The sequence below is a fragment of the Fusarium phalaenopsidis genome, assembly GCF_050370095.1.
Source record: "Fusarium phalaenopsidis strain FUZ10S chromosome Unknown contig_32372, whole genome shotgun sequence".
NCBI lineage: Eukaryota > Fungi > Ascomycota > Sordariomycetes > Hypocreales > Nectriaceae > Fusarium > Fusarium phalaenopsidis.
Window position 1 is genome coordinate 234,258 of NW_028145383.1, and position 23,783 is coordinate 258,040.

At 50.8% G+C, this 23,783-nt stretch overlaps 6 protein-coding genes across 6 annotated transcripts; 1 reads left to right on the plus strand and 5 right to left on the minus strand.

Annotated features, from left to right (window-relative positions):
• Nucleotides 1–2,510: 2,510 nt before the first annotated feature.
• On the minus strand, nt 2,511–3,974 carry LRP88_14575 (uncharacterized protein; the record flags this gene model as incomplete). Its single annotated transcript, XM_083250914.1, has 1 exon — nt 2,511–3,974. The coding sequence occupies one exon, from the start codon at nt 3,972–3,974 to the stop codon at nt 2,511–2,513; it is 1,464 nt and encodes a 487-aa protein (XP_083093314.1).
• Nucleotides 3,975–10,871: 6,897 nt separating this feature from the next.
• Nucleotides 10,872–11,582, plus strand: LRP88_14576 (uncharacterized protein; the record flags this gene model as incomplete). Its single annotated transcript, XM_083250915.1, has 1 exon — nt 10,872–11,582. One exon carries the CDS (start codon nt 10,872–10,874, stop codon nt 11,580–11,582), a length of 711 nt encoding a protein of 236 aa, XP_083093315.1.
• Nucleotides 11,583–12,180: 598 nt separating this feature from the next.
• Nucleotides 12,181–13,971, minus strand: LRP88_14577 (uncharacterized protein; the record flags this gene model as incomplete). Its single annotated transcript, XM_083250916.1, has 1 exon — nt 12,181–13,971. One exon carries the CDS (start codon nt 13,969–13,971, stop codon nt 12,181–12,183), a length of 1,791 nt encoding a protein of 596 aa, XP_083093316.1.
• A 1,686-nt stretch (nt 13,972–15,657) lies between these two features.
• On the minus strand, nt 15,658–19,412 carry LRP88_14578 (allophanate hydrolase subunit 2-domain-containing protein; the record flags this gene model as incomplete). Its single annotated transcript, XM_083250917.1, has 2 exons — nt 15,658–19,162; nt 19,219–19,412. The coding sequence occupies 2 exons, from the start codon at nt 19,410–19,412 to the stop codon at nt 15,658–15,660; spliced, it is 3,699 nt and encodes a 1,232-aa protein (XP_083093317.1).
• Nucleotides 19,413–20,226: 814 nt separating this feature from the next.
• LRP88_14579 (uncharacterized protein) lies at nt 20,227–21,941 on the minus strand (the record flags this gene model as incomplete). Its single annotated transcript, XM_083250918.1, has 2 exons — nt 20,227–20,423; nt 20,471–21,941. 2 exons carry the CDS (start codon nt 21,939–21,941, stop codon nt 20,227–20,229), a joined length of 1,668 nt encoding a protein of 555 aa, XP_083093318.1.
• A 682-nt stretch (nt 21,942–22,623) lies between these two features.
• LRP88_14580 (LamB/YcsF family protein) lies at nt 22,624–23,467 on the minus strand (the record flags this gene model as incomplete). Its single annotated transcript, XM_083250919.1, has 2 exons — nt 22,624–23,337; nt 23,396–23,467. 2 exons carry the CDS (start codon nt 23,465–23,467, stop codon nt 22,624–22,626), a joined length of 786 nt encoding a protein of 261 aa, XP_083093319.1.
• Nucleotides 23,468–23,783: the final 316 nt, after the last annotated feature.

Below are 23,783 nucleotides of genomic sequence, written 5' to 3' on the forward strand. Positions count from 1 at the left end.
AGAAAAAGGCCCAAAATATCTAAGGATGGTTTGAAACCAAGTCCCCAACTGGATCCCCCTTTCAGCTGCATAAGCCCTAGGGATCTACATGCGTTTTACAAGAGTTTATTGGCTGACAATCAACGCATCTGGGGTAGCTTCTTGGCAAATAAAAGTTCACCCAACGAGACGTCAGAAGTCATCCACCCGCCATCCACTACCCCCGTTCTATTACTCGGCCATCATGCTTGGTCGTTAGCAGTGATCATTGATAAGATTTCGTGCTAGTTACATGCAAAGATATTGCGATTTGTCTCTATGGGACAAATAGAATGTGGTCACATAACATGTATGGGCGTTGTCTTCGCCGCTCATCATAGTGGTCGCATCGTTGGGGATCTTTGTTGTATATAATGCCGGGCCTAAGGACGGCGTCGGTCACAATAGCAAAGAACACGGTTGTCAATACCTGCCGATACTGAAACCCAATACCGTGAATGGCCATAAACGAAGGAGAATGAGCTCAAACCATGACTGCTTTGATAGAGACGGATGGTTTTCCCTGTGTCTTAAGTGTTCCAAACCGAATAGCATTCACGTACTGACCCATCAGCAACGCGGCAATGGTGGGTTGTTGGTTTGGTATATCGGCCGTATTCTTTTTCGCATCGCCTAGTCCTTGAGCAAGCGTTTTTAGGCCTGTCGCTCGACATTAAACGCAACGTAGATCCGGTTATTCAGTACTAGAAAACTGTGAGGGCAATGACATCAACCTTTTTCATTCTCCATGTCGACAGTCTTGGGAAACACATTTGTCAACTCAACTCACCTAGCCACTTGTCTAGAAGCTGTGCTATCTCAGTGCCAAGAACTGAGCATACCGTCTTGTGTTATCACCACAAGGCGGATGTCAGTGTATTGATTATCAATACAAGTGCAATCACGCCCAAAGTTCAAGAAATACGCTGTTTCAGCAGGAATATTAGGTAGACCACAGTCACTTCCAAGCTTCAAGTTATTTACATCGAGAAAGAAAGAAGCCCCATCTCTCACAGCACCCACTCCGTCAAGTCCGGCCATCTCCTCAGCCTCCATTAGATCCCCAGATTGAGCGTTAACCTTCACACTGTCCAGAAACACATGGGCAAAGAACGGGGAATATGATACACCGCCCGAGATTCCTGCAGTCCTGTGCCGACGCGCACTCGGGGGGTGGTGTCGTACAAACTCCGTTCTCACAGATCTGGCCCGGAGAGCAGTCAGAGTCAACCGAGCAGCTCTCGATGTTCTGAGGAACGCAAACGTCGTTGACACATTCACACAGGCCGAGGACACAAAGAGGGTCCGTAGAGAGGAGACAGTCGGTCGAGTCGGTGCAGCTGCCGGCTGGTGGGTTGTCGACCGGGGCGGAGGTGGTAGTAGCAGCCGATGTGGTGGTGGAGCTGGTAGCCTCAGCAGTGGAGGTGGTGGTGATTACGATATCTGTGGTACTGGCCTCAGTGCTTGTGGTATCACTCGAGGCCCCAGTCTCGGTCGTGATAGCGCTCTCGCTCGTGGAGGTAGTCTCAATGCTGGACGAGCTGGTTGCAACGGTAGTTGAAAGCGTACTGATAGACGGGTAGCACACTCTAGCGTTGACGACGCTGGCGGCTAGTAGGGCGAGGGCCCCAGTCAGAAGACGAGACGAAATCATAGTAACGAGCGGAAGAGTTTTGTGGAAAACGAGCGACAGAAGGTCAATGACGAAAGAGACTACAAGTTCAAGTGGAAAAATGAAAAGCAGACAGATGCTCCTCTTGTGTACCCCTTTCCTCTCTCTGTCTCTTCTTTCTTTGTTGGACTGGGTGTTGGCTTGGCCGCTCTGCATTGAACTAGTGAAAGACTATTGATTTTAGTGGCCACAAGCCACCCGGCGGGCCATGAGCCGTCAAAAATGAAAAGGGGTCGCTCCCCATCCCCAAACTTTACTGTCATCTACTGCGCATCTCAAATGGAGATCTCTGCGATCATTATCGTTTGGACCTTGTCTTCGCAACACTCAAGACAACCCTTGCCAGTTGATACGCGAGCACAGTGCTGCTAGAGACGGGGACGGTGTTGGTTCGTGCCGAGTACCGTGTGCAAGGGGCCCCTGTTGGCTCGAAATTAGCGACGTAAGCGAGCAGCCAATCTTAACTGTGCAGATCTGCCGCCTGTGGACTCTTTTCAATACGAATCTAATTTTAGGCAGTTTGTTTTTCCACCTTCAGGGTAACTGTTTGTTTATCCTGGGCTGTCTCTCATCACCATTAAACACAACAATTGTATCCCCTTGTGGCATCACTGAACTTGACCCAAAAGCGATAAGAGATAAGAAAAAACTAGAAAATCGCATAGAGCAATATGTCAGTGAATATAGTGATATTGTAAGTGTTGCAACGGAGACAGGACAAGACTCGATGTGTTAAATGTTGATGGAGGCCATCACGCTCCAAGCAAAGGCCAACACCCTAATCCGCCTAGACTCGACACGAGCGACGAAACTAAATGTGTCATTCTCCAAACCGTCTCTTTCTGTTCACCGAAGGATGGTCAGCCATACAGGAATAGGCAAAACTACCACGGTCTCTCTGCCCTTGGCCCTGCCAACGGCCCATCTCCGATTTTTGAACCCTCTCCTGCAAAAACTGCGTAAATGTACCATAAGCAACGCTCTCAGTATCGTGCTGGTCCATCGCGACCCACTCGAGCTTCTCAAACGCCTCCCAGCTCCCATACTTGGAAGCAATGAGTTTGCGAGTGTGCTGCTTTACAGCATCCGGTGTTTCGGGACTCTCTAGACTCTCCTTGTAGGCCTCGATAGCTCTCTTGGTGTCGTGTGGTGGTATGAACTGAGCCTGAAGGACATCCTCGCTTCCGAGTTCAATTGGCCTTCCGTAGGTTGGCCATTCTCTTCCACCCGGGAGGTCGAGATCCAGGTTTCCGGTTGGACTCTCATGTAGCTCCATTGGAAGAATATCACCATAAAATTCTGCCCACTCAACGTCGTCGACTCCGTGGAGAGGCGGTTCGAGGTAGTAACCGTTCCACGTGCCACCAAACCCGTTACTGATCTTGAAAAACTCCTTGTAGTCATCTGGAAGCACGATATCGAGTCTGCGCTCGAGAGATGATATCTGCTCATCCGTTGCAGGCGGTAGAACGAAGAGAGATTCTGGCACCTCCTCCCCCATCGCCTCGTACTGGCTTGTACCGTTGGCTCTTGTGTTGCGGTCCAACTCGTCAAGAAGTTCCCGGATTGACTTCTTTTCCCTCGGATGCGCATGACGTCCATTCTTCAGGCGCTCAGTAAAAGTGGCGATAACTTCTTGGCCAAGCGCCTCAACTTTGGTCATGTCGACCGGAATTTTTCGAGCCAAGGCACCGGTAGAGAGAAGACGCCAGTTCGTGCGGTGCTCAGTGAGACGATTGATGGCCTGGTTCCCGTGCATTCTCACAGCGATATACCCAAGAGCTTTTTGGACCTTTGGGTCTGCCTCGATCTCTTCAATGGAGGATGTATGCTGAGATGCTAACCGAATGGCCATGGCTAAAGCGGTAGCAAGCGCGTTGCTCCGCTCCATGGCTGCGCCTCCTGAGGAAGCATCACTGTCTTTAGCAGTCTCTAGGAGCACACCCAACTCGGCCGGGTCGTCCTCTTCGGCGTCGCTCTCATTCCCAAAATCCGGGGTGATGTTGGTGGCCACATCGTCTAACGCTTCTTCCGTCCTCTCTTCTTGAGGGATTTGGTCAGGCCATTCATCTACTTCCGCAAAGGCAAACTTGAGGGACTTGATTTGCCGGAGCTGCCAGTCGGAGGAATATTGCGAGAGGAGGAGTGATATCAATGACTTTGCTGTTTTGATCTGGCCTAGGACGGCGAATTCCTTGGCCAATCCCTGGATTGACTGATACAAAGCCGGAACATCTCTGCTCGTTAGCACGAAATCGGCGTCGAACTTCTTGAACTGGGCCATGGTCGCTGGCAGTGGATGATTTACAGTCCAGAAGGTGATGAAGAAGATCGTGAACTTTTCGCCCGCGATGTCCAGGTTTTCTTCACGAGACTGATGCTGAGGTGAGATGCAAGGATGAGAATCCTCTATGACGTAATGTGTAGGATTACAATGTGGCGGGGTTGCAGCGAAAAGAAGCTGATTGTGGGCTTTCGGTGCTGCGGCTGAGGCCTATCATCATGCCAATATTGTATTAAACCTGTGTTCTATGCCGGTGTGGTGAGAGAATTAAGTTGACAAGCAGTTATCGAGCTCTTTAAGCTGAACGCGTATTGTTCAAGCTGCACCTCATACTCTTCGTGAGTATAATGACTTTGGCCTCCCCTTAGTAGTACCCATGACATATGAACGTTAGGATCAGTGATAGGTGCCTTGCCCATATACCCATTGCAAGCTTTCACGCTCAGTCGCGAAGTTACTGTATAAGCTCCGGGGTGCCGGCTGGTTTTGCAACTTTACTAAGCCGAATGATAGCGATATCAGAAGGGAGGAAGATGATCTAGAATATGGCTTCCATTTCCCCACCCTTGAAAGTTAGTTCCTCTCTCTTTTGTCCTGCATTGGGAGTACCGTAGTGGAATAACCTGGTGTTTTTCTGTGGTATGATATGTACGTACCTACGGATCCAGTACAGGAGGTTATTTTCAGTCTGTTTGCTTAATTACAAAGAAATACGTCATACTTTTCACCACTACTTTGAGGTACTTGACGGCATCATTCCGTCCTCACCTATCCCCTCGCCACCGCTGCGTCAAAACGCCCATTCGGAGAGATTGCATCTCAGTCCATCCTTCTTCTCAATTCTTCGGCTCCTTCACTGCTCCCACTCCGCTTCGTTTCTTCTTCATTTTCCCCTTCCCCTTTGTTGACTGGCGAAGGCCCGCCACCATGTCTTGCTTGCTAGCAGTGCTTTCTTCTCCGTGACGATCTTCACCTCTTTTTTGACTCTTCTTTTTCTTTGCTTTCTTTTTCCCCTTCCTGACTGGCTTTGGTTCAATTTGCTCATTGTTCGGAACGGGCGATTTGGCTGTTGGCACAATGCTTGGTTCACTCGACGTCAGCTGTTTATCAATCAGCTTTTCTTACCGGCTTTTTACCTTTGAGACTTGGGCGATTTGCTGGACTTTTCTCCCTTGACTGGTCGCCAATGAATGACGATATTCCGTATCCCAAACTTTTTGGTCCACATCGAAACCTCATCCTTTGGCCACATTTCATATTTGGAGTCCTCGGCTTTCCCTCCAACAGTTGGATGAACGACGACAATTTTCTCAACAGGTTTGTTGCCCATCTTGCCTTCGACGATCGGTTCCTTGACTTTTTGGTAGTAGGTCTTTCCAGAAGGATGGAACCGTTGTGGCGGAGGCTGCGATAGAACCGTTACAAAGTCACCTTGGGAAATGTACCAGGCAAATACGACTGAGGCCCCGTGAATGTACCTAACCCGCGCGGAACGTGATTTTGAATGATATGGACAATTTGGATTTGAAGAATCGAGGAGGGGTCCCAATGCGGTTGTCAATGTCTGCAGATTCCGCCTATCCGCCCAGCTTTGAGCTTGTGCACGTTGTATCCCGCTCCATAGAACCTGAGAGTTTCTGATACAGGATTTTTGGAACTGCTGATAGATATCCTTAGCTTCCTGATCTGTCAACCAGGGGCGAACAGAGTCCTGAACCGCAGGTGATGGTTTGAAGTCGAGACTGCCGGCCTGAGAGTGTTGTGAGTTCGCTTCTGGATGTTGGGCCATATGTGAGGCTCATGTTGTTTTCATGGGTTGGGCGGTTTGGATATTGCCCTTCTCCCCTCCCCAGAATTTATTTGAGTATTTATGTCACAAGTTCGTCATTGAACTTGGAGACCAGCACATGAGGGGCCCGGTTGAAGCTTGGTTTCTGTCCTCAGAAATCTCCTGACTGTGGCGATATCTTGCACCCACTAAACACTATTGGCCACTGATTCATACTGTGAATACCTTCTGCTTCGAATCAGAGATGAAGGATCGCTACTGTAGGGAGTTTTGGTGGTTGGCCGGCCGTACTGTGTCGCAAGGAGCAGCATTAGAGCCGCAGCATGCTACTGGGAAATCCTTGTAACGGGTCAAGATGGTAACAACATTACAGTACCAGTCATTACAACTGAGCCTATCTGCTCAGCGGCCCTATCTGTTTGATCTAATCGACTCGTTAGGCTGATGCAGTAATCAACGAGCCACGGAGTTGCGAAAATGATCCTATGCCTGGACGATAACAACAGCACAAGCATGATCTGCTCTCAAGCTTATTACACCAGCTCTTTACCAGGTTAGTACTGATTGATGACGGAATCAACAAACGAACAGAGACTCAGACAGGTAGATTAAAGTCGGCCAACATACAGCTATCACGAGGTGATTTGCCCAGTCTCTTCACAAAGACCTACTTAGCATTCCCCAAGCTAGCAAAGACGCCCTGGCACCTGCTCAACAGCTGATCAACCAGACTCGCTAAGAAAGCTATGGAATTTGAAGCACAGCAGGCGACAGGGCCTACATTGCTATAAAAACTGCGGCCTCAGGATCTGTGATGCTGTGTTTTCCAAGCTCCACGGAATGCTTAATCCCTGTAAATATCCGAAATTGGCTCCACTGCATCCCGCTCTCAGCCACTCTGGTGTTTGTCTATTCTCAATTAGCAGGCCTTTCAGCTGCCGCAGCGGATAGTGGCGTCAATAGTGCATGTTAGCAGAGTCAATAGTGTCTGTTAGCGTCAACGGTGGCCAGATGCGAGGTGACCCCGAAATTTATGCCTAGATGACTTCCGTGAGCCACTTCGTCTCCTCTGTCTCTCTTTTCTCCAAGTGTCTTTCTTTTCTCCCTCACCACGAAAAACATGGCGCCGCCCAAGTCACTTAGCGCCTTTGTACTGGCGTTGGGTTGCTCCTTGGGAGCCAACGCTGGCCCGTGTAAGCCAAATGCATCTTCGACACTGACATCCCAGTCATTCGAGACCACGAGCACAGCTGTAGTCGAAACCACATTTTCCTCGACTTCTGACACAACCGATCTTACCTGGACAACTTCATCTGAGAAGTCCCTCACTTCAACTGCCGCGGAATCAGATGTCTCAGATACAACTACTCTTCAGTCCTGGTCCTCTTCCTCTAGCGAGGATGGAGGACAACTCACCAGCACCGTGACAACTGAAACTGGTTTTGTTTCAACGTCTGATGAAGCAAGTAGCTCCTGGAGCACTGCATCGGATCTTACCTTGACTTCTTCTACGATCATCAGCGAAACCGAAACCTCGACTACGGAAGATGCCAGTAGTTCCACTAGTACTTTCTCTGAGTCCTCCTCGATATCTGATTCCGAACTTCCGACGACAACTACCTCTCAAGCAGCCGAATCTTCTACGACGACTACCAGCGAAGCCCCGGCCACGACTACTCAGGTAGGACCTCGCCTTGGGTTCTTCAATGGCGGTTTCGAAGATCAAACTGTAGATGGGTTGCCCTGGATTATAGGAAGAAGTACTGAGATCGAGACCGATCCTGCAAACGCGCATGGGGGAGAGCGCTATGCGTAAGTTGTCCTATCACATTGACTCCTTCGTCACATTGACCAAAGGTCTAGTCTGGTACGGTTCCCCATTACTGGCACAGGCCGTCCCATAGACCCTCTGAGACAGACGGTTACTGGTATTGACGGAACCAAGAAATATCTCCTCACTTTCTACTGGACATTTACAGACGCTGGATCGATCGAGGGTATAACTTGCACTTTTTACACATATGTACAGACCTTACTAGAGGCCAAAACCTTGCGGAATCCTACGCAGCCCGTGAACCAATATGTCAAAAGACAGCTGGTTGCCAGTTTCCCCGCCATCACCACTACCGCGGATATACTCTTCTATTGGAAGTGCTATTCAACTCAAACGACGTGGGCTGGCGCCGAGGTGCGCATAGACGACATCAGCTTTGTTGAATACGATCCTCCATGCACTCTACGCAACGCACCATCTGATGGGTTGTTATGTGGTGGTGTTGGGCTATTCAACAACCCTGCGGCCGAGTCATATCGGATTGACTTCTCTTCAGAGTTGATCCACTTCGACTTTTGTGCGCAAGCCTGCGCAGGCACACAAGGATGCAAGGCCTTCGTCCACTCAGGGATGCCTATAGCCATCTGTAAGCTATACTCGGCGACACCTCAGGAACTGGGCTTCCAAGAGTTTGCCTCCGGTAATCGTGTAAACCAGCCAGAGTGCTATCAGTGCCGGCCATTGGAAAGTGATGGATGAGGTCACGCTCAAAGTGTTCGGCCGATTGGAGATTCGTTTCCTGCCGTTGCCTGTATGGTCGGCGTAATATAGTTTTGAGAGAAGAGGCCGGCTAGCTTCTTGGTCTGTGTTCGTATATTTCACGCAGCAATGGTATTAACAAAGTGGGAATCTGATCAATCAAACCTCCTGGCCGGTTGCTAGAATTGACATAGGGCGAAGTTGACCTTCCTGACATGGCAAAACCATTTACTATTGTCTGACCACTGACAATGAAGATTGGCCTAAACTCGTTCTCGTGGGATACTCACTTGTGCTTTTATGTGAAATACACAATCTCAGACCTTATACTCGTTCATAACCCGGGAGTCATGCAGTAGTCTATAAGCCAGGCGTGGCGGGGAGATCTAACGGAAGCCTACGGACGAAATGGTCACTCACGATGCACGAGCATCCAGCAAGAAGTTGTACGATAAAACGGTTTACGACACATTCTAGAAATATCCATCGACTGCCATTCACTCCTTGAAGTAGCGCTTAGTATTCTGCTCCCTTCCCAAGTTGATATTAGATATAAAGCTGTGAGTGTTCTCAACATGTTGTAACTGTTTGTCACACCATCGTGCTCCCCTGTTGGCTTTGGAGAGCCTTAAATCCCATTTGCGATTCGAACATCACCCAATACGCATCTGTCACAAGACGGGATGCGAGATGAGCCTGTCAAGTCCAGCAGTTCGGGCAGGTTGGTCATCGGCAGGCGATCGTTCTTAATTCCATGTCTTCCGCTACCTTGGCGGCTCGCATGTGTCAATGGCTATTTTCTTAGATATTGTGGCTAATGGCCTCTTGTAGAGCCATGGTAAATTTCACACTGTCTTGCTAAGCGTTGTGTAGCTGTCTCTTACGTTCATCATCGCCAGCTGAGTACTCACTGACCCGGGTGTACGAATAGTGATCATTCTAAGAAATGACGTGATGACTAGACCTGCAAAACGGAGCCGGTAGAAGGATTCAGAGATCATAAAATCCCGAGGCCCGAGATGGCGCAGCCTCTCTTTCCACCACAGCCTGATTTCCTAAGCGAAGTCAAGTGCTCTTAGTTACGGAAGTCTGCTTCATTATGTGTGTCATGTTATTTCAAGACCGGGGCTGGCAAAGAGTACTGTGTTTAGAAAGGGAAAATTGTGGCGAGCTGAAGCTGAAGCGGCGTTGGCCAAGTAAAGGTAATCAAGTATAGCGTACGTGCATGTGAGAGAGAGATGACCATGCAGCAAGCGGTGATGGAAAGAAGAGAGCAAGTTTTGCTAGTATCTGAGTCTATTTCAACTGCCGCCCTTGGATCCTGTGCGACGCAATGAAACTGGGCAGTCGGCTTTCCACTCCGAGGGCCGTCTTACCAGGTTGCTGGCCTGCGCCTAGATGCCAAGATAAACTTTACTTCCCAAGTCCCGGATGACTTTGGCTACATCGATCTGCCTTGCCTAGACTTCCGTGGAGAAAGTGGGTAATGACTTTAGGTAAAGTGATGATATGGCTTGCATCAATAGCTCCTCAACTAGGTCAAGTCGCTCATGTTGGCCAGTAAGATCCAGCCCATAACTTGGCCAAGACTTTGCATGATAGCCGAGCCTTCTCTTGGATCCCAACTCTTACACTTTCCTTCATTACAGCTCCGGCTGGGCGGAACTGCTTGTTCTGTCTTTCTTGCTGCCCCACAAGCGGTGAAGTACATTCACTCACCCACATGTTGGCCAGGCCATTCTGCTGCGCCCACCTGGGACTTCTCCATGAAGAAGCTGACATTTGACTCCTAGTACAGTAGGCTTTTCCTGGTAAATGGGAATTCCTCGTTCGTTATTCACGCTATCAATTGCTGGTTGACCTAGTTCAGACACTGACTACGTGTGATACACATACCAACGCTGGCGAGTTGCCTACGGTGATTCCGAAACAGTCTCGGGTATAGCCTCTACGAGGGCTGTGGGCCGTAGATCGTACGTTGTAACCGGGCGAGTAGTCTCGGCACTTTGAGAGCTGAGCTGGACGGTTTGTCGAGGTGGCACCGCCAATTCAACTAGGTAGACGACCTGTCTCTGCTTCGCCCCCTCAGTGGTGGTTTGGAGCCAAGGCAGACCCTTCATCAACAACAAAAATGTTCAAGCCTCGTTGTTTGGTCGGCGATGGCGTTCATCGGTGGGGAATGACACCACTCTCAACGGATCTGGTCTCTAGGTTTGAGCTGAGGCGCCACTTGACTGTTCGGAACCGTTTGGGAATAAGACTTTGGAGTAGTGCAGCATCAGGCGCCTTTGGGAGTCTAGGGCTGACAAGATGAAGCGCCACCGGTAGTAATGTCTCGGCAATCACATGAAACTCAAACACCAAGACATTCTTGCTTCGCATGCTATTGACCTGTTGACTTGTTCTATCGACAAGAGCTTAAAATAAGCATAAAGAGAGGAATTCCGGAATATGCCGAGGTTAGTAGTCCTCGACTATATATTCGCTCGTCCTGGCCCTTGTCAAGTTCGCTCATCTTCTTCAACCCAACAACATCTACACCATCATCACCTCTGCTTAACACTCAATCCCAACAATGAAGACCTTCTTTGCCCTCCTCCCTCTTCTCAGCTGCCTCTGGGCTTCCCCTGCTGCGGCGGATGGCCTGTCAATCTTTGATGACGATTCAATCCCTGTCGTTGACCGGCCCGACCTGGATTCCTTCACCATTTCGCGACGTGACGAAGACACAGGTCTTGAGAAACGAGCACTCAACCTGGAATACGTTCTCTTGGATGTGACCTTTGATGGTTACAATCAAGGCAACTGGCAGTCTTGGCGAATTAGAGGCGAGCTTCTCGTCGTTCGACAAATCCCATCACCGGGAACCCGCAATGGCGCGAACCCGGTTGATGTGGTCATCGCAATCGGCAGCCCAATTGTCAGCCCGGTTGCCGGAAGCATTCGATACACCACCAACAGATACCTCAACGGCTTCATCGGTGGCAGCAGGGACATAACTCGCACCGACTTTGCGCGAGTGTCTACCACGGCCAACTCAGTGACGGTTTCGGTCGACACCTCCATTGCCGCCGCAAATCATCTTTCAGTCTTTAACGCCAGAAGCGGGGCTACTGCTAACGTTTATAACCCGGCTAGCGGAGGCTTCAATCTTGCTTTCTGGAAGAATGGGAAGGTGGCGGGTAATATCGGGTTGGTAGGGCGATCACCCATCTCTGGAGGGCAAGCTCCATACAAGGCCACCATCAGTGGTCTGGTAAAGCAGAAGGGAAAGATATGGCTTTGATATAGCATCAGGCTTTGAGATCGCGGGGATGCTAGTGTGTTGGTCAGGGCCCATTCGATTGAAATGATTGGGAGATATAGGTGTGTATTGTGGATGTGTCTGAAGCTGCTGCTGCCATGGCTCAGGTCTTTCATACAATGCGGTATGCTCGTTACATCAGTTGTTCTTTCCTCCAGGTATACTTTATCATAAAGTATTTATCAGGCGGTCCTATGTGCCTTGTACTTGAGCAAGCTTGTCCCGCACGAGTCTCAACCTCAACCTCACTCTCTAGTCCAATACGGTTGCATCACATGTTAGCTAGCTGTTACTGCTGCAAGGCCGAAGTCGACATTCTAGAGACGGCATTAGTGGGCATTCAAACATGAATAAGCCGTACGTTTGGGGAATCGTTCTGGGCTCTGGGCTCTGGGCTGATCCTTCTTGACCCCGAGCCCCAGCCGACGAACAACATGGACCCCTTTTTCTTGTGGCAGAGTTCTTTGTGGCGAAGTTCGCAGGGACAACCAAATGCAGGGTGTCTAGAGAGAACTGGTGGAGGTGGTATATAGTTACTTTTGGCGATGAAGTTGAACTTGATTAAATCTACATTTTTGCTTCAAAGACGACTCTCCAATAACTCTGCGACCAGAGAAAGTGTTTCGCCCATAATATGAACTAGCTCATACACCTGAATACCCTGACACGTTTCAGCCCAAAGCTTCACCGCGGCGATGGCCAGTCGTCGTATCCGGTTTGGGTAGCAGTCCTTTGGCCCAAGGCCATCATGTAGATGTGTCTCTTCAATAAGTCGTTCAATCATGGAGAGTAGACGCCTCTCCTCTTGCCTCAGACCGTCGAGTCCGTTTGAAGAGACCAGGTTGAAGATATTCTCGAGCCAGTGCGTAAGTAGCAGCGCGCACGCAAAGTTGCTAATAGCATGCTGGACACTCCAATGCCCCGTTCGGCCTCGAGCCACAAACGCTATCCCAACCCTCACAGGGATCCTCAATGCGTAGATGGCATGGAGAACGGCTTTGTCCAGGTGTGCGGAGCCAAGTAAAATGGGATTTCGATGCGGCTCAAAGGCTTGAGCAACCACCCGGGGATCCCGCGAGTTGAGAGCGCACTGACTGAACAAGTCAGCCCCGAGATGCACATGAGCCAGTCGGAGAATGGCGGTTGAGTTGAAGGCCAATGGTCCGTGGACGGATGAGGGATCCAACGCAGACTCAATGGCGGAATCCCAGCATGTTGACCACGCAGCAAGAGCACCGTCGTAGAGCTGGATCGTAGAAGGCGAAAGGCTCGACGAAGAGCTCAAGAGAACTGAGGCAGCTTGTCTCTCAAAGTAAATCTGTACCAACAGGGCTTGGACGAGCATGTAGTTCCCGAATTCAGCTGCCGAGACTTCCTTGGCGAGTGACTTTCCAGACAGCAACTGCTTGAGACATTTTTGAAAGTCCATGTCATGGACATTACGCTTCCGGTGGAGGCGGTGCCAGGCAGCCGGACTGGGCGCTTTGAACTCTGCTTCAGAACACGGAAGCATGAGGTTGATCTCGGAGGTGGTGATTTGGGGTGGTACGTTGAAGCATATGGTCTGGATATTGAGCACGAAGTAAGCAGATAATAGTGTACGTCGCTTTGCTTCTTCAAGGGACCAGTCCTTCCAAGTCTCGTGCCCATCTTCCATAGGTGGATGACTCAAGCCCTCGCGAGTAACCGCAGCAAGTTGGCTGCTCATGGCCAGCGCATCCTCGGCAAATGGTCCATCAAGCCAAGACATGGTCATCTGGAGGATCACCAGAGCTTGTACCAATTCCAGATCGAACACGGTGGGAGGTACGGCTTGTGGCGTCACCCTTGACCGTGTGGATGTGTCGTGCTCTCCAGAAGAACTATTAGGCAGCTCGGCATAGCGTGGAAAACTTCGAACAAGACGCGAAGTAGACTCTCGGCGGCGTTGCTCAAGTTTCTCAGCGATGATTGACTTGGCCAAAAGGATCATTGCATACCCGTGCGTATGCTCGAAACCATAGAAAGACCCAGTAGCAGCGAGGCTAAGCAGCAAAACAGGGGCCATAGTCTCCACACAAGATGTTGGAATATGTATGAAAGGGAGATGGGGATGGAACCCACGAATGTAGCTGGCGACATATCGCGACAAGGTCTGTCGGCATGGGAGGGTGAAGGGTTCCGGTAATACATGCTCATGCCTTCCAACCTCGGCAGTTAGTTTACTGAAAGCAGCCGTCGACACTGCCCACGGATTGGATCCTATAACGTCGTCAATAGCGTCCAATGTTCCGCCTACTTCGCCTTCGTTCCGACTCGTCTGATCCATTGGATTTGCACGGTTGAAAACGCGTGGCTCGGGCGTAGAGTCTTGGGCTTCTTCTGTTGCCATGGCGATTTGTATCGAAGCTGATGGTTCCCGATAATCAGCGCCCAGAACACTTGGAACTGATGCGACCAACCCCCTGTCCATCCCACTGTACCCATCGGATACATTGTCGATCATTGGTGTCCGGTAGTCTAGTGGAGAAAATACACCCATGAGGTAATCATTGATCATGCCTGTTTCATGGGAGAAGAAGTCGGAGTCAAAGCCCACCAGTTGGGTGAAGTCGGCGGCTGTCTCGACGGCCACATCCATCTGGTCATCACCTGACGTTGAAGGGCCACCGTTACTTGAAAGGGCATCAGGGTTGTTATTTGAGAGTTCGTAAACAGGATCGTGTATCGAGAATTTTCCCATTAGTTGTTCTTGAGGAGTCTGAGCCGCAACGTTGGAGATGATGTCTCCGGACACAGAAGGTTGATGCTCAACATTAAATGAATTGGTTCTCCCGTGATTGGTACTGACAACTGGGGGAGAAATTGCAGTAGGCTCGACTGAAAACATTCGAAGCGCGGACTGAGGTGGTCGGCTGGTGGTAGAGCCTCTTCTGTTGTCACACGTGTTGATAGTAGGGTCTGAACATTGAGATAGTCGGTAGTGACGGCTCAAAAGGTCCCTAAGCACGCACGCATTTGTCAACATCACACTCTTCAACCTGTATCATTGCGCAAAGGCATGGGGAATGACGGACTGTCTAGAGAATGTGCGGCCACAAGAACATCCAAATGGCCTCTCTCGAGTGTCTGTAAACTCAGCATTTAGATATACAATTAGAGGATGCATAATACTTGCGGGTACGGATATGACGGTCTAAGTGTTCTTGCCGCTTAAACTCCTTATTGCAGTATTTGCACGGAGCCACACGGAGTCGCGGTCGACCTTTCATGGCGCAAAGGAGGCCGTCGCGTTGAGACGGCGACGTGATTAACGCGTGGGGGCGGTGCTGTAAGCCATACCCTTGAGAAAAAGGGCGGTAATGTGCATGAGAGCTGTCGTATGCAGGCAAAGAGGATGAGCGGCACGGAGTAGCGAATTGGTCAGGAGGTGGAGAGGCGACGACAAACATGATCCGTTCCGGTGGACCGGGCTTTGCGGGGAGAGTTGAGATAAGACCCGGCCCGGTTATCGCAGGACAGGGGTAAGGGATAAGAATCAGCGAATGAATCAATGAGAAAAGGTGGGCTTGCTGATCTTTGCCCAGAGCGGTTGACACATCCCGGCGCCACGAGACGACTGGTGTGCCAAACTCGACCTGACCTAATGACCTTGTTCTCAGAGATGTGGTTCAACGTAGCTACAACAAGACTCTCCTAAGGGCATGGATTCTCATGGTATTAAAAAATTCGGTCACAACTATGGCCCTCGCATCTGTATGCATCTGATGAAATCCCCTTTTCGACGTAAGTGAGAATAGGGTAGGCCACATGCACGACGCGTTTCTCCCGAAAACGCAACGCTGGTTGCGGTAGCAGCCGATGTGCAAGGCCATGGGTCAAGAAAGCAATGCCTGTGGTGCTTTGAGTCAGTATGCGATGACTGAAGGTCATTGAAACGGTGTACAAGAAGCGGCATCGTGATTATTATCCCAGCCCGCAACATTAGCCTCCTAGCTAACGATGCACTACCAAGTAATGATCCTTTCGAGGACGAGAAGCAGGAAGAAACTTGAACAATGTTTTGAATAAACCTATCTCAATCCTGTCTCCGGGCTGTCACCACTGTCGTCCCTGGACTCACAACGTTTCCAGGTCGCTGCTTAATCTTGACAACTACCGCACCAGCCTCATTCTCACCAGCCACCAAGTTGATCTCCATCTTCATTGCTTCAAGCACTGCCACCGTTTGTCCCTTCTCCAGCACATCACCAGGCTCCACCAAAACCTTCCAAACACTGGCGTCTACAGGGGACTCAATCTTGACCGTCTTGCTGGGATCATCATCATCTTCATCACTTGCGTTGTTGTTGGCAGACGCCTTTGCCGCAGTCCATTCCTCAAAGAGCTTCTGCTCCAGCTCCCCCATTTCCTTTGCCGCTGCAGACTGACGGCTTCGCCAGGCTTGATAATCCGGATCATGGTTTGCTGCATCAAACTTGGCGATGTACTCGTCCATTTCGAGTGTCGTTTCGGTCACGTCAAAGACGTATCGACCAAACTCAAAGTCGCGCTCTATTTGATCGTACTCCTCCTCAGAGACCTCGTAAAATTTTACCAAGTCGAGGTGATTGAATAGCCATGGTCGCGTAGCCGAGAATCCTGGGCGATTTCCAGCCGTGTCCCATGCGCCCAATGTGCGACCCATGAGTTGATACCCTCCGGGGGCCGCAACAGGGTATATGGCCAGCAACGAGCCACCCAGACCAACGGAGCCGCTTGGCGTGTAGGCCCGGCTGGGGTTGTACTTCTGGCCCGTAAACATGTATCGAGGATCAAGAGGGAACAGAATCGGTGTTCCAACATAGAAGCCAACGGCCACTGTCAGCCATGGGGTGTTGAGCAGCGAATCGAAGACGTTGCTACGACTTTCGAGAGCGTTGCTCTTGCGAATATAATCAACATTGTCTGGCAAATACGCAGCCGTAGGTCTGATGTTGGCCATGTATCGCTGGGCAGATTCCTCCAGTGACGAATGATCGAGACAGATGGGAAGTCGGACTTGTCGAGTAGTAAGCTTGATGCCCGTTGTTTCTCCAATGCTGCCATCAAGATCGATGAGCTGCTGGAGGAGCTTGGTCCGATCCGTTTGAGACGGATCAAAGCGTACCGTGAGGGTGGCAAAGTTGGTATCACTGCGGACACTCAGAAGGTTTGCAGCCACCAGCTGTTTGGCGAGAAGCTGGACGCATGCTGTATTCCGTAGGTCTGCAACTTGCTCGCCGTATTCAACGATGATGCTTGTGTCACCTCCTTGACGATATGTCACCCGAGGATGAGATCCTGAAGGTGACACTTGATGTAGGATCGAAGACGTGGCTTCGTCACCAAACTCAATGTCCAGAGAGGGCATCTGACTGATATCTCCACCTCCTCGTGCAAGGTCCAGCAGAGCCTGGAGATACGCATTCTTCCTCTGTGTTATCTCTAGTGACTTGTCATAAGTCGTCTGCCGGAATCGGATCGTGTCGCCCGGTTTCAGCTGGCCAACCTTCCACATCTCACCTGAGCAGAGGGTCGTGGGACAGGCAAAACCTCCCAAGTCCGGACGGTCATGGGCAAAGATGATGGGGGATTCACCAGTGAAGTTGACTCCCCCGTTTGGATAGCCGTAATCGAAGACGTTTGATGGATGAGATCCGCCACCCCCTCCCGACGTCCTAGCCCACTTCAAACGTGGACCTTCTAATCGAATGCCACTGCGACCGCTGTTGTGGCTGACGATCCAATCAGTTTCGTACAATGTTTTGCGGCCTTCAGGAGTAAGAATGTCGTCAGAACCGTAAGGACCGTCGAGACAATAGACGCTCTGGTTGTTGAAGGTGGGTATAGCTTCGGGTGGCAGAGAGAAAGATGTAGCTTCAGCTGCCCAAGCTCTTGATTCTTTAGGGAGAGCGAGGATGTCGTTGACCTGAAGCTTTCGCCCCTGAAGGCCACCAAATGCAAGCTCAGGGGCGGTGGCCTTTGAGCCAAGAAATTCGGGTATCTCCGGAAATCCGCCCTTGACAGCCAGATATGTCCTGAGGCCAGGCCCAGAGACTTTGCCAAGCTTGATTCTCTGGCCCTGCCTGACGATAATTCTGGACCACATTGCTTCAGGTTTGCCATCAAGGGTGAGGGGAAGCTCGGCACCACAGACAGCGACGGTGGCTGCCTCGTGAAACAAGAGCTCTGGACCGGACAAGGTAATCTCGAGAAGCTCAACTCCAGGATCGTTTCCAACCAGGATGTTGGCGGCTCGGGCACTAAGATCGTCCATGGGGCCTCCGGGAGGGACTCCGTGTCCAACCGTAATCCGGCCTGGGTAATCCTGGATTGTCGTAAACACACCAGGATCAATGACTTGCACCGAGCAGGTCTTGAACTTGAAGGTCGCAAGAGAGTTGGTCAAGGTGCTGCCGCTGATAAACATGTCCGACTCGATGACCCGTGAGAGGTATTCCAAGTTGGACTGTGTCCCTTGGAGAGCTGTACCAGCTAGCGCCGCGAGCATCAATTTCTGAGAACCCTTTCGTCCATCCGGGCTATGGACCATGACTTTGCCGATCAGAGGGTCATAAAGAGGCGTAATCCGCTGGCCACTTCGGACCCATGTATCAACTCGCACGCCCTTGCCCTTAGGCCACTGAACGTGTTGAAAGACGCCAGGACTAGGAGCAAAGTCGTGAAGCGGTACCTCCGCGTAAACTCTGGCTTCGATTGCAGAACCCAGTGGCTGTGGCCTTCCAAGCCCCTTCAGAACGTCAGACGGAATTCCGAGCTCACCACCATGTTCGTAGTCGGCTTGTTGCAACATCAGGTGAACCAGATCAACTCCGTAGCACAGTTCCGTAATTCCGTGTTCGACCTGAAGGCGTGTATTCATCTCGAGAAAGAAGAACTTGGCCGTTTCATCGTCCACGAGAAACTCGACGGTCCCTACACTCTTGTAGTTGAGTTGGGATGCATAGTCGATGGCCGCTTGAAGCATCTTCTCGCGTAGTCCGGGATGTCGCTCGACAAAAGGACTGGGGCACTCCTCAATCACCTTCTGATGACGCCGCTGGAGGGAACACTCTCGTTCTCCGAAGGCGACTACAACTTCACCGTTGCCCGCCACCTGAACTTCGACGTGTCGTGAGCGGGGGTAATACTTTTCCAGGAACACGCCACTGTTCTTGAAAAGAGTGCTGGCACGGCTCTCAACCATTGAGAAGGCTTTCTCAACTTCCTGCTCGGTATGGCAAATCTGCAGTCCCATACCGCCTCCTCCTCCAGTAGCCTTGAGCATGATTGGGAAACCCAGGCGTCGTGCAGCGTCTATGGCCTCTTCAGATGACGCTAGGAGTGTGGTACCCGGGATAACTGGAACATTTGCCGCTTCGGCAATGGCTCTGGCCTCGTGTTTGAGGCCCATAGCTTTGATGGACGCCGAAGAGGGACCAGCGAATGTGATGCCCGCAGCAGCCACCATGTCGGCAAACTCGACATTTTCGCTCAAGAAGCCATATCCGGGTATAATTGCATCAGCACCCATGCGTTTGCAAATGTCCAAGATGGCTTCACTATTCAGGCCTTATTTAGCAAACCCTGTTATAAACTCGGTATGCCATGAACTTACCCATTGGTATATGCAGTGCTGTCATCCCCTGGCAACAGTACTGCCTCGTCCGCCAATGTGGCATGTAAAGACGTTGCGTCTGCGTTTGTAATGATGGCCACGCTTTGGACCGCTAGCTCCCGGCAAGCCTTGATGCATCTCACAGCAATCTCGCCTCGGTTGGCCACCAAGACCTTGCGGATGTTGCGCAGCATGCCTGAATCGGTGGATCCCATGATGTCTGATAATGAACCATAAAAATCAAGGATTGTGCCTAAAGCTAGTGTGGCAAGCCGGAGATATATGATTAGACATGGCAGAGGAGAGTCTGCATGTCATGTCTTCAAATGTCGCCTATCGTTGCCCCAGCGGGTGCTATCAAAAATGGGGTACGTGTCTGCGCCCGCAGCTAACCCTAGCCATACTTTCTACCCCAATTCTTGATCGGCGCGGGGTAGACGAAAAAGGAAATTGTCCCGGATCCTGGGAGTCTCTGGACACACTAGCTGTTCCTAGTAATTCCATGGGGTAAAAAGTATTGTAAGTGCCGTGTCTCTGGCCGTGTGTCGGCTGACGGATTCTAGCGTGCTGATGGCTGGGTTACAGTCAAGTCGCATGCCAAACTCGTGCAAGCCGACTGAAAGTGAAGCAGTTCGAGACTTGATCGCGTCGTCATGTGAGCACCTGGTCGTAAGTCATGTTTTCGGCGCCGACTCATAACTCGGCGATTGGCTTGTGTTCGCTGTGACGTCATGGTCTCTGGAAATCTCAACGAGTTCACAAAGTGCTAATATACAGCCATATCATTTGTTGCAGTAGGGGATAACCTTTTCTAAAACGGCATTGAGAACAAGAAAGACAAGGGAGTTTTGTGTCTTCCTTCTCCTCGTCACCGGTGTAGTTGGACTAATAAAGCGAAGCCGAAGGTATTATTATGATAGTGACTGTAGATACTCGACTAAATACGCAATAGTTCTCCCCCACCACTCACGCCACACATGGTTACAGAACAAAACAATACCACTGTGCTTAATGGGCCGTGGCACCATATCGCTCAACAAGATTCCAGTATGACTGGGCAGTCGAGCGTCGAAGAGTCTTCCCAACATAGATCATCACAATCGCGCTGCACCACAAGGCTAAGCCCAAGATGGCGATCAACACAAAGGCATACCGAAGGCCAAGATTCTCAATCATGGGGACAACAGCGTAACCGAAAGCAAAACCTAGAATCGTCAGTGAACTGCTTTAGAACCACAGGCTGGAGACTTACCCATCATGTTGCGGATGAGGATAGCTGAGACAAGGCCCTCGCCGGCAACCTCCTTGTAACTGTCGAGAATGTAGGTAAAGGCTAGGTTAGAGCCCATTGGGAGAGTGATAGAGATAAGGCCTAGACCAAATACAATTCCGAACCAATGGATCTGATATGATGCACCAACTCCGTAGAGGAGACAGCCGGCAGGATGCGCCACGAGGGCAATGAGACAGGTCCAGAGACGCTGCTCAGGTTCCATGACGCCTCCATTTCGTCGCGCAAGGCGGAGGGCGAGAGCATCCGACATCCAACCTGAGATGAAACAGCCGATAGTGACGCCAACGACACAAGCGAGATAGCAAAGGCCGATGTTGTTTGCGCTAAAGTTGTACGGAGGGTTGCCCAGGATCAGGGCCAGCGAGCCACCAACAACGTTGTACCAGGAGAGGATTCCGCCGACGAGGAGGCCACCAAAGAACATTCCTGGAAACATGAGGAGTAGCTGGATGGGCAAGAAGAAGAGCTTGAAGGTGTTGGGTTGTCGTGAATCGCGGAAGCCCCAAAACTTGAGCTTGTCAAGGTAGGTCCTAGTGCTTTCTGTTGACTCGAATGAGGATGTCTGGATAGACCTCGAGGCGGAATCTTCGTCTCGGTTGACTGCCCGTATCTTGGCCTCTTCGTCTGCACCGGACTTGGCGTCAGCAACCACTTCGGTGACATTGCCCGTGTGGTCTGGGTCAAGACCCGAGATGCCACGAAAGTCTCCAACGTTGTTATGGCGGTAGAACATTGTCTCTTCAAAGAAAAAGAACGTTACAACTGCAACGCCAGCTCCAATGAAGGTCAAGACATATTGGATCCATCGCCAACCAAGATCCTGCGCGACGTAGCCAGATGCCACCGGCGCCAGAAACGCACCGCACCACAGGGTCCAACTGTAAGCACCCATGTAGAAGCCTCGGTCGTGCGTAAAGAAGATATCTCCGATGATAACCTCGATGAGTGTCTCCTGTGGAGAAGACACAATGCCGAGGAGGATTCTGTTGGCGAAGAACTCCCCTCTCGTCTGAACGTATGCGGTCCATAGGGTTACGCCAGTGGTGCAGATGATAGATACCATGAGGGTCAAGCGACGGCCGTAGTTCAGTGCAAGACACTGTGTGATCATTGTACCCCAACCGAGAAACAGAAAGAGAAGACCATTTCCCGTGCTAAGATCCGCAACAGAAATACCAGTATCGCGCTCGATGAGAAGGTACGCCGGCGAAAGGCCCGAGATCATGGCAGCAACAAAGAAGCACCATGTCATAGCGCAGATGATGTTTCTCGTCTTTCGAGGGACACTCCATCGTAAGGGGTCATCGGGGTTGTCGGTGGGTTGGGGGACAAGAACAATGTCTCGGGCTTGTTGGCCATGCTTGACGTTGAAGATGCCCTGGGCATCAACGAGCTGAACCGTACCAGGGATGGGTACTTGAGACGTCATCGTGATTGCTTGACGATGACAGTGAAGACGAATGGGTTTGCTTCGTTATTTTGCAAGCTTGACTTAAGTAACTGAGCCAAAGAGCATCAAGGCTTTAAGTGGTTTCGGCCTTGGGGATGATCGGCATGCATCCAAGGGCCAGAGGAATGATCAACAAGAATGTTAGATGATGGTGTGCTGGGGTGTTTGTGAGGTAGGCCGGGATATCCTTTTGTACTCGGCCTCGACCATTCTAGCAACGAGCCCTTGTTTGAGAGCCCATGATACTAGGGTATTACTACCCCGATTCTTTGCTCCCAGATGCCCGGGTCCTTATCTCTTAGGATTAGCGGCGAGACCTGATACAGTAAGGCGATATTCCCCCGCCTTGATAAATTGGCTTGGTTGGTAGGGGCGTGTGGGCCGCTTGCGGTAGCCATGGTAGCAATCTTGTCCAATGTAGATAAGGACCGGTACAAGGGCTTAGTTGACATGAATTGTGGCCTGTTGACAGATACAAGCGTGGATGACTTGCCGAGACGCTGCCATTGCTTGGCAGTAAGACATGGAGCCTCGACCAACTGACGCCACAGTCACGAATACGGTCAATGAACAGGAAACATCGCGTGTCGCGTTATTGATGTAAATTGATTTATTGAGATAATGAGTATGACTCTCAAGGTCTAACATGTGTGACATCCGGTCATAGGTGAGGCCCCGTGGAAACAAACTTGTCTCTGTTGGCTTCATCAATTGCCTTTCGCACTGCCCGGGCATTTTCCAAGACTGTAGGTGCATCCGAATGAAGGCAGATGCTGAACGGCTTGTTTCCAAAGCCAAAACTGAACTGGGTTCCGTTGATGTCTTTTCCCGTATCCGTCCTCGTCGCCGAAAAGGCACGTTCAGAACACAGCTCTGGTGTCGCAGCTCGGGACTTTGCAAACGGTAAGAGCTTCCCCTCAGGTGAGTAGTCGATGTCAACGTATACCTCGCCTTGGAAGGGAATGCCCAGCTCGTTGCACATGGCTTCTTGTTCGGCATTTTGAGAGGCGTAGACAGGGACTTTGAAGGTAGCGCAGGCCTCTAGAACTGCTCTCATAATGGCCGTATCTCTTTGCATGTAAAAGAAGAGTTCGCCATGAGGCTTGATATGAGAGAGCTCCACGCCTTCGGCATCAAGCATGGCTTTAAGGGAGCCGACTTGGTAGAGTATCATGGCGTACATATCTCCAGTATCAACTTCAATCTTTCTTCGGCCGAAGCCAAACAAGTCTTGCAGTCCAGGATGAGCGCCCGCTCTGACACCGTGCTTTTTACACAGACGAATCGTCTTGAGCATGATCGAAGGGTCACCAGCATGAAACCCACATGCGATGTTGGCAGCATCGATCAACGGCATCAGCTCTTCATCCGGTCCCTAGAGAATGTCGGTCAGTGACAAAAGCCCAGTCGACTTGAGAATTTGCAAGACTCACCATCTTCCACCGACCAAAGCCTTCGCCCATATCGGCGTTGATTTCATATTTTCGAGCCAGACCTGGAGCCATGTTGGCGGTCGAGATAACGGCAGCGCACCTAGTGATGAAAGGTGTGACGGTTTTGGTGGCCATTGTGGCGAGGGAAAAGATGGCTTCAGTGTCTGTCGACCTCTTGTGGAAAGTCTTTGAAAAATACAATGTTCTGTGATACGTGATACATGTTGCCTGGTAGACTCAGACTAGCTCTCCCTCCAACAAGACGGGATGACGGCGTGGCGAATGTGGGTAAGGGGGTAATTGGGGTATTTCCTATTTCGGAACCACCATATCAGTCTCCCCCTTGGCCCTTGGGGAGAGGAGCATCGAAAGAGGAAATAATGGGGTA